At 46.3% G+C, this 15,344-nt stretch overlaps 1 protein-coding gene across 1 annotated transcript in view; it reads left to right on the top strand.

Moving 5' to 3' along the window:
• The first annotated feature begins 2,914 nt into the window (after positions 1–2,914).
• SLC12A4 (solute carrier family 12 member 4) overlaps positions 2,915–15,344 on the top strand; it is a 78,129-nt gene continuing 65,699 nt past the window's right edge. The window contains exon 1 of the mRNA XM_040408984.1: positions 2,915–3,158. Within this exon, the coding sequence (XP_040264918.1) occupies positions 3,023–3,158 (136 nt within the window). The 5' untranslated portion in view covers positions 2,915–3,022. The remainder of the gene's footprint in view (positions 3,159–15,344) is intronic.

The raw sequence follows: 15,344 nt of genomic DNA, 5'->3' as shown, positions 1-15,344 counted from the left end.
TAAATAAATAAATAATTTAACTCACCTTAATCCACTTGTTCGCGCAGCCGGCATCTCTTCTGTCTTCTTTTGTGAGGAACTACGCTCATCACATGGTCCGTCACATGATCTTTTACCATGGTGATAGCTCATGTGACGGACCATGTGATGAACATAGTGACGTCATCAAAGGTCCTATTCCTTAAAGAAGAAGACAGAAGAGATGCCGGCTGCCCGAACAAGTGGATTAAGGTGAGTTAAATTATTATTATTATTTTTTTAACCCCTCCAGCGCTATTGTACTATGCATTCTGTATTCAGAATGCTATTATTTTCCCTTATAACCATGTTATAAGGGAAAATAATACAATCTACACAACCTTGAACCCAAACCTGAACTTCTGTGAAGAAGTTCGGTTCTGGGTACCACATTCAGTTTTTTATCACGAGCGTGCAAAACACATTGCACCCGCGCGATAAAAACTGAACAACGGAACGCAATCGCAGTCAAAACTGACTAAAATTGGGTACCTACTCGCGCGGGTTTGCCGCAACGCATCCGGACACTATCGTGTGAAAGAGGCCTAAAAGAACAACTTATAGCAAATGAGGCAGTGGAAAAATGGCCCAAGGGTCATTGAAAGGGGTTTAGGCAGAAACCCTTCTGTGCGGGGGGGCCTGGTTTGATCCTTGCTATGGGGCCCTTACTTCTCTATGTACGCCACTGAGTGGAGGAAAACGCTTCCGTTTTGTCCCCTTTCATTGTCAAGGGGGACAAAAAAAAAAAAAAAAAAGGAAGTGCACCAGAATGCATTCCGTTCCGTTTGGTTGTGTTTCCATGCCGAACAGAAAAACTCTGTAGGCAGTCTTGGGATTGATCCAGCATGACACACAATGTAAGTCAATGGTGACGGATCAGTTTTCTCGGACACAAAAGTAAACGGATCAGGCACCCATTGACTTACAATGGTTTTAGTGCCGAATCCGTCATGGCTGTTTAAGAGATATCACAACCGGATCCGTTCATAACGGATGCAGACGGTTGTATTATCATGACAGAAGCGTTTCTGCTGATTCCCTGCCGGATCCAGCAAAAAAGCAGATAAAAAAGTAGCCTATTTAGTATGCGCATAAAAAAAAGAAAAGAAAGCACATCTGATGTGCGACTCTGAAAAGTACAACAGGTTCATATTCACTTAGACTGGTCTAGGGCCCCTTGCAGACGAGCGTGTCCGGATTAGGTCCGGATGCGTCCCGGTGCATTGCGGCAAACTCGCGCGAGTAGGTACACAATTGCAGTCAGTTTTGACTGCGATTGCGTTCCGTTGTTCCTACATAAATAGAATGGAAAAAAGCCGCAAAAGTTAGAAAACCTCTGAAAACTGGTACTTTCACACTATTGTTTTTTGATTCCGGCAGGCCATGTACAAACGGATCCATCTCATCTGGAATAACGGATCTGGCATTTAAAGATCAAAAGCAAAAATAGCTCCTCCTATGACCGGAAAACCGGATCCAGCATTTTCCGGAACACTTGGTACCGGATCCGGCATTAATACATCTCTATGGAAATCAATGCCGGATACGGCAAGTGCGGTATTGTTCCGGGATTTTGTCTGCAAAAAATACCGCACAATGCTGCGGTATTTTCTCCGGTCAAATACCGTACGAGGGACGGAACGGAAGACATCCTGATGCATGCTGAACGGATTGCTTTCCATTCAGAATGCATTAGGACAAAACGGAAGCATTTTTTCCCGGTATTGAGACCCTTTACCGGATTTCAATACCGGAAATGAATAACGCTAGTGTAAAAAAAAGTACCCTTAGGGCTGATGCACACGACCGTGTGCTGGCCGGGTCCGTGCTGCGGACCACAAATTGCGGTCTGCAATGCATGGGCACCGACCGTGGGGCAGCCGCATGCGGATCGTGGGACCCATTCACTTGAATTCACTCCTTTTTTGCGGTGCGGAGGCACGGCCAGAAACACAGGTTCTGATCCGTGCTTTCGCACCGCATCTTCGGATTTGCGGACCCATTCAAGTGAATGGGTCTGCGTCCGTGATGTGGGGTACACGCGGCCGGTGCCCCGTGTATTGCGGACCCGGCGTATGCAGCCACGGCGGGGGGAACGGTCGTCTGCATGAGCCCTTAGGCCCCTTGCAGACGAGCGTGTCCGGATGCGTTGCGGATGCGTTCAGTGAAAACTGCGCGATTTTGCAAACAAAGCCATTCAGTTTTGTTTGTAATCGCGTTCAGTTTTTATCACGCAGGTGCAATGTGATTTACTGCGTGTAGCACGCGCGTGATAAAAAACGGAATGTTTACCAACATCTCTTAGCAACCATTCATGAAAATCGCATCGCATCCGCACTTGCTTGCGGATGCGATTTTCACGCAGCCCCGTTCACTTCTATGGGGCCAGCGTTGTGTGAAAATCGCAGAATATAGAACACGCTGCGATTTTCACGCAATGCAAAAGTGAGGCGTGAAAACCAACGCACAAGTACAGAGCCCCATTTAAATGAATGAGTCCGGATTTCGTGCGGGCGCCATTCACCTCACGCATCGCACCCACGCGGAATTCTCGCTTGTGTGAAAGGGGCCTAACAGTTCAAAATAGTCGAACGAGGCTCCAAAACAGGTGCAATTCCAGTAGTGAATGTGACTAGAAAATGACTGTCCAAAACTGCATTTTTACACCTAAAACAGACGTAGACGCTATAATAAAGGGGAGTTTTTCTCTGAACTGTTCTGTCCCAACCATATAGGAAAATGCTTACATTATTAACTCTTTATTTTTGGATTGAACAGTGAACACAGTAAACTCCTGACTGATCACTCCAGCAGATGCCACATTCCTGACAGAAGTCGTTCACACCCGGCCGCGGCTGTCTGTCCCCCCGGCGGTGGCGGGGAGGGGTCTGGGCAATATGGAGCTCTCTGGGAGGAAGTGAGGCGATGGGTTAGGAATTCATGTGGAGTTCAGCTCGGACGGCTCCGCTCAAAGCTGGAAAGTTTATGTGAGCCGCGGCGGACAATGCCGCACTTCACCGTGGTGCCGGTCACCGAGCGGCCGCAGGACGACTACTGCTCCGTGGAGGGGTTCAACTACGTGGACTATACCGAGTCCCGGCGCCCGGCTCCCGACCTGTACGACACCGTTAGCTCCGATGGTGAGTACATGGCGGAGCGGATGTATGTGGCGGTGAGCGGCGTGTATGGCGGTGTGACAGCGGCTCCTTCTTCTATACTGGATGGCAGCTACAGACTCTGGCTGATATACATATATACTCACACACAGTACACACACATATATATATATATATATATATATATATATATATATATATATATATATACTCACACGCATACATACACACAGTCTATATTGTATATATACACACAGTCTATATTGTATATATACACACATATATATACACACACTGTGCATGTATGCGTGTGTATATATACTGTGTGTGTATGTATGCAATATAGACTGTGTGTATGTATTCGTGTGAGTATACTGTGTGTGTGTATGTATATGTATATGTGTGTGTATATATATATATATATATAACGGAAGTTCAGGGCAGCACACCTAGTAATAAATGATTGGGTGCCAGCGATGAAAACACCTTACCAAGGTGTATAATACAAGAAGAATAAAGACACCGCAGCACATCCGTTGGTGAAAAAGAAAATGTGAACCTCACTAGGGTTGTCACGATAACAAAATTTTGATTCAATTTCGATACCATAATAAAGTATTGCGATACTCGATACCACGCGAAAAAAATAAAGCACCAAAAAAGCAGTGTGCATTCCGCATTTTATGGAATGTCCGGCCCATAATCAAACAGTCCTATCCTATTTTTTTTTTTTTGGGGGGGGGGGGGGGGGGACAAGGTGACAAAAAAAATGGCGAATTGCACAGTTTTTATTTTTTCTGTTATGGCGTTTACCGCATAGGAGATATTTTTTAAATATTTTAATAGTTTGGACTTATCAGACGTGGCGATATGTAATGTTTATTTATTTATTGTTTATATATTTTATATGTAAAATTGGGAAAGGGGGTGATTTATACTTAACCTCCCTGACGGTATTCCCGAGCGTGACTTGGGGTAAATTTTCGCTGCCAGGAGCAGTAACCCCGAGTCACGCTCGGGGTAACATTGCAGAGTCCCTTCACCTTCTGCCGGCGATGTCCTCCGCTTGTGTTCTGCCAGATCTCCATACCTTGCGAAAAGTCTATACCAGAAGTGATACGGCCGCACCGGAAGTGACGCGGCCGCACAGGAATCGGCTGGAGGAGGGTGTGCGTGGCGGTGCGCAAGCGCACATCCACTGGCTTAGGAAAGAATCGTTGCAGCGCATAGATAGAAGTACTTTGTGCACCGCGCGTGCGCACTTAGGGGTATAGAGATTTAGCAGCGCAAAATGTTGCATCAGATCTCCCTACCCCTGAGTGCACACGCGCGCACAAATCATCAGTTGCAGTTCATCCTGATTTGATCTGATGATTTGTGCGCGTGCGCACTCAGAGGTAGGGAGATCTGATGCAACATTTTGCGCTGCTAATTAATCTCTATACCCCTAAGTGCGCACGGGCGGTGCACAAAGTACTTCTATCACGGCGCTGCAACAATTGTTTCCTAAGCCAGAGGATGCGCAGCGCTGGGCACACCCTCCTCCCGCTGATTCCTGTGCGGCCGCGTCACTTCCGGTATAGACTTTTCACAAGGTATAGAGATCTGGCAGAACACCGTCCGGCATTTGACTTCCTGGTTCCGTTCCCTGCGAGCAGCAGCTGCGCATGGGAGCGGAACTGGGCGGGAAATTTAAATAAATATAAACATAAAAAGTGACAAACACACATAAAAGGTTATACATTGTAATCTGAGAGGATTACACTGTATCACCTCAGATCTGACATTTGATGACTGTACAGTGCCCCTTTCCTGCCATTTTACTGTCTTTTGTGACCATAAAATATTTATGCAAAAATTTTTACCACTTTTGGTACAAAATTCCTGACCTAATCATACCGCCAGGGAGGTTAAAATTTTGATGTTGTGTTTTTTTTTTTTTTTTTTTTTTTTTTTTTTTTTTATTTAATAACTATTTCCCCCCTTGGGGGGCTAGAACCTGGGATCTTTTAATCCCTTGTCCTAATCTTCCTAAGGGCCCTTGATCATATGAGTGCGGGACAATAGTCCGGAGGGCGGCCCGACGTCCACAGCATCAGTGTAATCTATGATGCTGTGTGCTCCCGTGCGCACGATCAATGCTGCTCCGGGACATATGGCCCGCTCACGGACCATATATCGTACACCGTCCTGGCTGCCATGGTAACCGAAAGGAGCCCCGCAATTACACTGCTGGGGCTCCTATCGCAACTGCAACTGCCACCAATGAAGGGGGGGGGGGGCGCTGCAACTGCCACCAATGATTTTAATACTGGGGGAAGGGGGGGCACTGCACCGCACCACCAATGATAATTAACGTTTAATACAGATACAGGAGGCCGGTGCCGGCGGCAGAATCACACAGCCGGCACCCGGCTGATATGACCGGGAGCTGCGATCAGCCCCTCAGGTGAGGAGTTAACTGCCGCTGATCGCAGCTCCCTGTCATAGAGGCCGGGTGCCGGCTGTGTGATTCTGCCGCCGGCACCGGCCTCCTGTATCTGTATTAAACATTAATTATCATTGGTGTTGCAATGGCCACAGCCCCTCCCCTCCTCCGCCTCTCTCTCCTCATTGGCGGTGGTGGCAGCAGTGGCACAGGGGGAGGTAGGTACTGCTTCCTTCTTCCCTGTGCTGCTGAGGGAACATGGAGCGTGCTGAGAGCAGCGCGCACCATGTTCTCTGATACTAGGGTCCGCCCCCTTAACAGTGACCTATACAGCACCCAGCCCCTTAACACTGACCTCCATAGGGGACCGTCCATCTATCTGTGACTGCCACAGCACCCCGCCCCCTTTAACGGTGACTGCCACAGCACCCCGCCCCCTTTAACGGTGACTGCCACAGCACCCCGCCCCCTTAAGGCTAGGGCTACACAACGACGTGTCGCACCAATGTCGCGAAACTATTTTTATAATGATAGGCTATGGTGTCTTACTGCGACAAGCTACATGCTGCGACATAAATCCAAGATGGATTTATCTGTGACTGTTGCGTCGCAGTCGCAGCATGTCAATGTCGCAGTGCAACACCATAGACTGCCATTATATAAATTGTCGTGCGACATCAATGTCGCAGTGTAGTTGTGCCCTGTGTGTCGTGCGACATGTAGTCGTGTAGCCCTAGCCTAACGCTGACCTACAGCAGTGAAGAGAAATGGCTGGGTTGTTATGGAAACCTGGAGTAAAACTGTGTGTATGTGGAGACTAAGGACCCTTTCACACGGGCTAGAATTCCGTGCGGGTGCGAAGCGTGAAGTGAACATTACTGTTCAGATGAGTGTTGATTTTCACGCATCACTTGTGCGTTGCGTGAAAATCGCAGCATGTTCTATGTTCTGCGTTTTTCACGCAACACAGGCCCCATAGAAGTGAATGGGGATGCGTGAAAATCACAAGCATCCGCAAACAAGTGTGGTGTGATTTTCACACATTTTTACTGTAATATTTTCCCTTATAACGTGGTTATAAGGGAAAATAATAGCATTATTAATAGACTGCTTAGTAAAATGTGGCAGGAGTTAATTTTTATTTATTTTTATTTTTTTAACTCTCCTAATCCGCTTGTTCGTCTTCTTTCTTCTTCTTTCAGGACCTGCCAAAGGACCTTTGATGACTTAACGGTGATGTCAGCGCAGGTCCTTCTGAATGAAGATACATGGTGAGCGCTATTACGTCATCAAAGGTCCTTTTGCAGGTCCTGAAAGAAGAAGACTATGCCGGATGCGCGAACAACAGGATGAGGTGAGTTAATATATTTTTTAACCCCTCATGCCACATTTTAGTAAGCATTCTGTATTAAGAATGCTATTATTTTCCCTTATAACCATGTTATAAGGGAAATTAATAAAATCTACAGAACACCGATCCCAAACCCTAACTTCAGTGAAGAAATCCGGGTTCGGGTCTAGGTACCACAATCAGTTTTCTTCTCACGCGGGTGCAAAACGCATTGCACTCGCGCGGAAAAAACTGAGCAACGCAATCACAGTCAAAACTGACTGAAGTTGCGTACGCACTCGCACGATTTTCCCTGATCGCAGACGCAACGCATCCGGACACGCTCGTCTGCAAGGGCCTGCAAGCGTCTATTGTCTGATAAGGGACATGTGACCGTGTGTATGGCAGTTGGGATATAAAGAGAAACTTTCAGGCTAATGCAGGTCATTTGTTTGGGAATATCTCAGAAAGGGTAGGTCCTAGAGACCTGAGACCCCCACAAGATTTATTTCCAGGTAGCAAGGGATGTGTATACCAAGTTTAGTTGAAATCGATGGTTGCGTTTTTGAGTGATCGCGGAACATACACATATATATATATATATATATACACTGCTCAAAAAAATAAAGGGAACACAAAAATAACATCCTAGATCTGAATTAATTAAATATTCTTCTGAAATACTTTGTTCTTTACATAGTTGAATGTGCTGACAACAAAATCACACAAAAAAAAAAATGGAAATCAAATTTTTCAACCCATGGAGGTCTGGATTTGGAGCCCCCCTCAAAATTAAAGTGGAAAAACTACAGGCTGATCCAACTTTGATGTAATGTCCTTAAAACAAGTCAAAATGAGGCTCAGTAGTGTGTGTGGCCTCCACGTGCCTGTATGACCTCCCTACAACGCCTGTGCATGCTCCTGATGAGGTGGCGGACGGTCTCCTGAGGGATCTCCTCCCAGACCTGGACTAAAGCATCTGCCAACTCCTGGACAGTCTGTGGTGCAACGTGACGTTGGTGGATAGAGCAAGACATGATGTCCCAGATGTGCTCAATTGGATTCAGGTCTGGGGAACGGGCGGGCCAGTCCAGAGCATCAATGCCTTTATCTTGCAGGAACTGCTGACACACTTCAGCCACATGAGGTCTAGCATTGTCTTGCATTAGGAGGAACCCAGGGCCAACCGCACCAGCATATGGTCTCACAAGGGGTCTGAGGATCTCATCTCGGTACCTAATGGCAGTCAGGCTACCTCTGGCGAGCACATGGAGGGCTGTGCGGCCCTCCAAAGAAATGCCACCCCACACCATTACTGACCCAATGCCAAACTGGTCATGCTGGAGGATGTTGCAGGCAGCAGAAGGTTCTCCACGGCGTCTCAAGACTCTGTCACATGTGCTCAGTGTGAACCTGCTTTCATCTGTGAAGAGCACAGGGCGACAGTGGCGAATTTGCCAATCTTGGTGTTCTCTGGCAAATGCCAAACGTCCTGCACAGTGTTGGGCTGTAAGCACAACCCCCACCTGTGGACGTCGGGCCCTCATATCACCCTCATGGAGTCTGTTTCTGACCGTTTGAGCAGACACATGCACATTTGTGGCCTGCTGGAGGTCATTTTGCAGGGCTCTGGCAGTGCTCCTCCTGTTCCTCCTTGCACAAAGGCGGAGGTAGCGGTCCTGCTGCTGGGTTGTTGCTCTCCTACGGCCTCCTCCACGTCTCCTGATGTACTGGCCTGTCTCCTGGTAGCGCCTCCATGCTCTGGACACTACGCTGACAGACACAGCAAACCTTCTTGCCACAGCTCGCATTGATGTGCCATCCTGGATAAGCTGCACTACCTGAGCCACTTGTGTGGGTTGTAGACTCCGTCTCATGCTACCACTAGAGTGAAAGCACCGCCAGCATTCAAAAGTGACCAAAACATCAGCCAGGAAGCATAGGAACTGAGAATTGGTCTGTGGTCACCACCTGCAGAACCACTCCTTTATTGGGGGTGTCTTGCTAATTGCCTATAATTTCCACCTGTTGTCTATCCCATTTGCACAACAGCATGTGAAATTGATTGTCACTCAGTGTTGCTTCCTAAGTGGACAGTTTGATTTCACAGAAGTGTGATTGACTTGGAGTTAGGGTCCATTCACACGTCCGTTGTTTCTTTCCTGATCTGTTCCGTTTTTTGCTGAACAGATCTGGACCAGATCTGGACCCATTCATTTTCAATGGGTCCTGAAAAAAAATCAGACATTGAGCTGTCCGTTTTTTTTCAGGACCCATTGAAAATGAATGGGTCCAGATCTGGTCCAGATCTGTTCAGCAAAAAACGGAACAGATCAGGAAAGAAACAACGGACGTGTGAATAAGGCCTTACATTGTGTTGTTTAAGGCCTATTGCACACGACCGTATGGCTTTTTCAGTGTTTTGCGATCCGTTTTTCACTGATCCGTTGTTCCGTTTTTTGTTTCCGTTGTGTTTCCGTTTCTGTTCCGTTTTTCCGTTCCGTTTTTCCGTATGGCATATACAGTATACAGTAATTACATAGATAAAATTGGGCTGGGCATAACATTTTCAATAGATGGTTCAGCAAAAAACGGAACGGAAACGGAAGACATACGGATGCATTTCCGTATGTGTTCCGTTTTTTTGCGGATCCATTGACTTGAATGGAGCCACGGACTGTGATTTGCGGGCAATAATAGGACATGTTCTATGTTAAAACGGAACGGAAAAACGGAAATACGGAAACGGAATGCATACGGAGTACATTCCGTTTTTTTTGCGGAACCATTGAAATGAATGGTTCCGTATACGGACCGTATACGGAACGCAAAAAACGGCCAGTAAACGGGGGAAAAAAAACGGCCGTGTGCAGGAGGCCTAAGTGTTCCCTTTATTTTTTTGAGCAGTGTGTGTGTGTATGTATGTGTGTGTGTGTATGTGTATATATATATATATATATATATATATTTAGTCTAGGGGTTCACATACTTTTTCCACCTGCACTGTGAATGTTTACATGGTGTGTTCAATAAAAACATGGTAACATTTAATTCTTTGTGTGTTATTAGATTAAGCAGACTGTGATTGTCTATTGTTGTGAAGATCAGATCACATTTTATGACCAATTTGTGCAGAAATCCTTATTATTCCAAAGGGTTCACATACGTTTTCTTGCAGCTGTACATATACAATACTCTGTACAATAAGGTATATATGACATCACTCATAAAATCGTATGACATAATGTATGCTACAAAACGGGACTTCTATTTATCACACCTGCAAAAATTGTTGGGTTTAGCTGACCCAAATTTTTTTATTTTTTCTGAAACCCTGCTTGTCTGAGCTCCAACTACATAAACAGTTATCTGTATGGCCACAAACAGAAGTATTGTTTTACCCAATCTATTACTCATTGTTGTTTTATGTAGACGCGACAGCAGAGATTTGCCCCAGGCGCATTCATTTCCACTCAGCTCTTACACAGGGTGCGTTCTTGTGTATCTCGCCAGAGATCCTCTTCACGCTGCTTTACACCCTTCTTTAAGGGATAGCACACGTGATGCATAATTTCACCTAATAGTAAGGCCTCATTCACTTTTTAGTGCCTGTTTTGACATCTGTTTTCATCCGTGAAAATGTCCGTAGAGGATCCATGTTTGGTCCCTGTTAGTGTTGAGGGAAGCGAGCTTCGGATGCTTCAACCGAAATCGCTTTGTTCGAAACTTCAGAATAATACTGTACGGAGATTCGTCTCTGTACAGTATTAGAATGTATGGGCTCTGACGAGCCGAAGTTAGGTATTTATGAAGTCGCTTGTGTCTTCATTGAATAACTTTGGTAATTGATTTTTAAAGTGGAAAACTACTTTAAAACTTGAAACCGAACTCTGCTTCAGTTCCAACTGGTACCTCTGAACCAAAGCAGAGTTCGGTTTAAAGTTTTAATGCATTTTTCCACTTTAAAAATCAATTACCAAAGTTATTCAACAAAGTCACGACCGACTTCGTAAATACCTAACTTCGGCTCGTCAGAGCCCATACATTCTTAGGCTACTTTCACACTTGCGTTCGGGGCTCCGCTTGTGAGTTCCGTTTGAAGGCTCTCACAAGCGGCCCCGAACGCATCCGTACTGCCCCAATGCTTTCTGAGTGGATGCGGATCCGCTCAGAATGCCTCAGTCTGGCTCCGTTTGTCCTCCGTTCCGCTCAGCAGGCGGACACCCGAACACAGCTTGCAGCGTTCGGGTGTCCGCCTGGCCGTGCGGAGCCAAACGGATCCGTCCAGACTTACAATGTAAGTCAATGGGGACTGATCCGTTTGAAGTTGACACAATATGGTGCAATTTCAAACGGATCTGTCCCCCATTGACTTTCAATGCAAAGTCTGGACGGATCCGTCTGACTAACTTTCACACTTTTTTTCTGAAATATAATGCAGACTGATCTGTTCTGAACGGATCCCATCGTTTGCATTATAGGAGCGGATCCGTCTCTGCAGACACCAGACGGACCCGCTCCGAACGCAAGTGTGAAAGTAGCCTAATACTGTAAGGAGACGAATCTCTGTACAGTATTATTCCAAACTTTTGAACAAAGCGACTTCGGATTAAAGGGGTTCCGCAGTTCTTTTAAACTGATGACCTATCCTCTGGATACATCATTGGCATCTAATCGGCGGGGGTCCAACAGCCGGGACACCCGCCGATCAGCTGTTTGAGAAGACAGTAGCTCTGCTGCCTTCTCGCTGTTTACCGCAGGCCCAGTGACGTCACGAATTGTATCACTGTCCTTGGCGGAGCTAAGCTCTATTCAAATGAATGGGACTTAGCCCAGGCCAGTAATACTAGTCGTGACGTCACTGGGCCTGCGGTAAACGGCGAGAAGGCCACTGCGCTACTGCCAGCGCCGCTGCCTTCTCAAACAGCTGATCGGCAGGGGTCTCGGGTGTCGGACCCCTGCCGATCAGATGCTGATGATCTATATAGAGGAATAAGAACTGCGGAACCCCTTTAAGCATCCGAAGCTCGCTTTGCTCAACTCTAGTCCCTGTGTCCATTTTTTGTCATCCGTATTCCACGGACACTGCTAGGCTGCAGATGAATTTCCAGAGCTTCTCCTACCAGTGCTCAGTGAAAAACAGACCAAACATGAACACTACCTGTGTCGTTAATAGGTCATCAATAGAAAAAAGCGGACAACCACTGCTGGCAGACTGAAAGATCACGATTTGCCAGCGGCAAACCACTTTACAGCATGGGGTCCAGCGATGGTATAACGACCGCTCCTCTCCATGCTGTGGAGGAGATCACTGTATGTAATAGCGGCAGTCTCCTCCGCTGACGAGCAGGCGATTGCTGGGAAGGAACACTTCCCTCCGCCTGCAGAATCGGCTGATGTAATGCAGCCTTTAATCCACATCCAGATTTTCCATTGAAAATGGGCAGGAAGAAAACCTTCCCAAAAACACATGGGGGGAAAAAACCTAATGTGGATTTCGCATCAGGTCTTTTTCGGCTCACAAATGGGCCTCATGCACACGACCGTTTTTGTGTTCCGTGTCCGTTGTTCCGTTTTCCGTGATTTTCTGCGGACCCATTGACTTTCAATGGGTCCGTTGAAAACTCGGCTAAAGCACCGTTTGTCATCCGCGTCCGTGATCCGTGGTTTCAGTCCATCCAAAAAATAGGACCCGTCCTATTTTTTTCGCGGATAACGGTTGGCGGACCCATTCAAGTCAGTGGGTCCGCGAAAAAACGCGGAGGCACACAAGATTGTCATCCGCGTCCGTTTTTTTCCTATCATTTGCAAAGCAAACTTGACTTAGATTTTTTTTTACTTTCCTTCATGTTTTGTGATCCTCCAAAAATAAAGGAACACACACGGAAACGGATCACGGAACAACAGAACCCCATTTTGCGGAACGGAACACAACAACGGTCGTGTGCATGAGGCCATACTCTGTGTGAACCTACCCTAAAGCTTACTTTAGCTACTCCTTTAATTTAAAATTACTTTTTAGGTTTTGTATATTCCTCAATATGTTGATGAAATAACCATTTATTGTCCAGCGTGTGCATTTATAATTTGGATTATTTGCTACTTGAACCTGACGACTATTATTACCTGTGCCTGAATTAGATTGATGTTGCCCACAAGATAAAGTGTGACAGTCCTTTGACCCCCCCCTCCCCTCCACCAGCCCTACTTAAAGACAACCTTGGCTTTAGTACAGAAAGCCTTTTGCTAATTCCAGATTAATTCACTTGGCTGTTGCTCCAACGTAAGAGCATCCAGAGAGGCGTCGCACTGAAGAGGTCAAACGTTATTCCTCGCTATTGCCGGGGAAGAATTACGCTGCCCTACCCTGAGGATGGGAGACGCCTGCCTTGGTGGGCAGAAGGGTAAGGTCCGTGGAGTTATCCGTATGGGGGGGGGACTGATCATTTTTTACTTTATTTTTCTTTAGCCTAGCATAACTCTATTGCTCCACTGTTTTCTAGTTGGTCTGCTTAACCCATGTGTTTCCACAATTGTCATTTGCAATGTGGAACTTACGACCAACGTAAAAGTTCTGGGTTACAAGCTTATTACTGAGTAGGGATAAATTGTTAGCTTTCTGTTGTGTATAGTTGAATAAGATTTTACCCAACTAGTTATCCATACATTTTTAACTATATTTTATACTATATTAAATCCTCAGATTACTTGTGGCACTGCTTGAATAAGTAAAATACATTAACAAATATATACATAGATGCAGACTAAGTGGAATGAGACTTCCACCTGGTTGGGTTGTCTGTGATCTGGAGAGCTTCAAGTGGAGATGGAAGGCAAGAAAGAAGTGGAGCCAGCCACAGGGAAGGAGTGCTATAAGTTATTGGCAGGGTATTGTGGTAGGCTTCCTTTAAGAGGTGGTTTTGTAGATAACTTTAGATGGCCTTTTGAAGCTTTATATGATGGTTGGTAGTCTTATATAATACAATCCAAAGAAGGGGAGAAGTACAGGCGAAGCCTTGGCCATGGGAGTGAGAAGTGGTCCCCATGGTGGCTGTAGAGAGTAGTCAATCGGTGGCAGAGCACACTGCTCAGGTGCAGTGTTACTGAGGACTTTGAGTGTGTGGACGGGTTTACAGTTGTGTAAATCTGGCCTTAGAATATGAATTTTAATGTGAAACTTTGGGTATTGTTATCTTTGATAGCATTGGTCTACCAGGGCTATGCCTCAGGATCGTTCATTTATTTTGCTCTCTCAAGTGCATGTTTCCAAGCTATTTTATGATGTGAAGGAACATAATTTTATAAGTTTCTCCCTTTCTGCACAGTAACATGTGGACATTTTTCCTAGTTGTATTAAAGGTGCCTGTCACCAGATACATCATAAGGAATCCAACTTGCATGCGAGTTTTTCGCTCGTCAGTACTTTGTAATGATCTTAGTCCTGTTTTCAATATGTAGCCTCATTGTGTAGAAATCGGCAGTTTTATTTTATGCCAGTTAGCCCCTGGGTGCAGGGAGGGCGGTGCCGTTGCACCCGAGGCTCCACTCCTTTTCATACTTGACTGCTCCCCCACCACTTAGTCTGACAGGGCCAGGCATAAGCGCTGTACAGTGGTGGAAACTGCTGAACGCTCCATCCCTGTGCAGCATGTGTGCTGCACTCGCTGCCCGAAACTCAAGGACCAGTTAGTTCATCTTCAATGCCTGGCCCTGTCAGTCAAACTGGTGGGGCACCGGTATGGGAAGGGGCAGAGCCTCAAGTGCAATGGCACCGCCCTTGTACCCAGGGGTTATTTTAATAAAAAATAAAAAAAATGCTAATTTCTACAAAATGGAGCCACATGCTGAAAATAGGACCAAGAGCATTACAAAGTACTGACGAGCGCACTTCTCGCATGTAGTTGGATTCATAATGATGTATCCGGTGACAGGTTGCCTTTAACCCCTTAAGGACACAGCCTAGTTTGGTACTTAACGGGGCTTTCCAGGAAATGATAATGATGTCCTATGCTCAGGATAGGTTATCATTATCACATTGGCGGGGGTCGAGTCCCGCACCCCCTCCAATCAGCTGCTTTAGGGAGCCGCTGCACTTACCGGAGCCTTGGTGAGCTCTGCGGACTCCCAGCAGCAAGCGCAGCACATTACATTGTATAGCGGCTGTGCTTGGTATCGCAGCTCAGCTCCATTCACTTCTATGGGGCTGAGCTGCAAAAAGACCATGTAACTGATATACGGTGACGTCTCTGATTGTGGGAGTGCTGGGAGTCAGACCCCCCAATGATCTGATACTGATACCCCCCCTTTAAAGAGGTTTTTCAGGAATATATAATTTCTAACAGGTGCTGACAGCCTGCCTCCCACACTGAAAGGATCATATTTACTCCCCTCCGCTCCAGTCCTCCGCCCTGGCTCCCACTTTTTTGGTCTGAGGTTTGATTTCTTCTTCCCC

Source organism: Bufo bufo, chromosome 10 (assembly GCF_905171765.1).
Source record: "Bufo bufo chromosome 10, aBufBuf1.1, whole genome shotgun sequence".
Lineage (NCBI taxonomy): Eukaryota > Metazoa > Chordata > Amphibia > Anura > Bufonidae > Bufo > Bufo bufo.
This window is presented reverse-complemented; position numbering and strand designations above follow the sequence as displayed.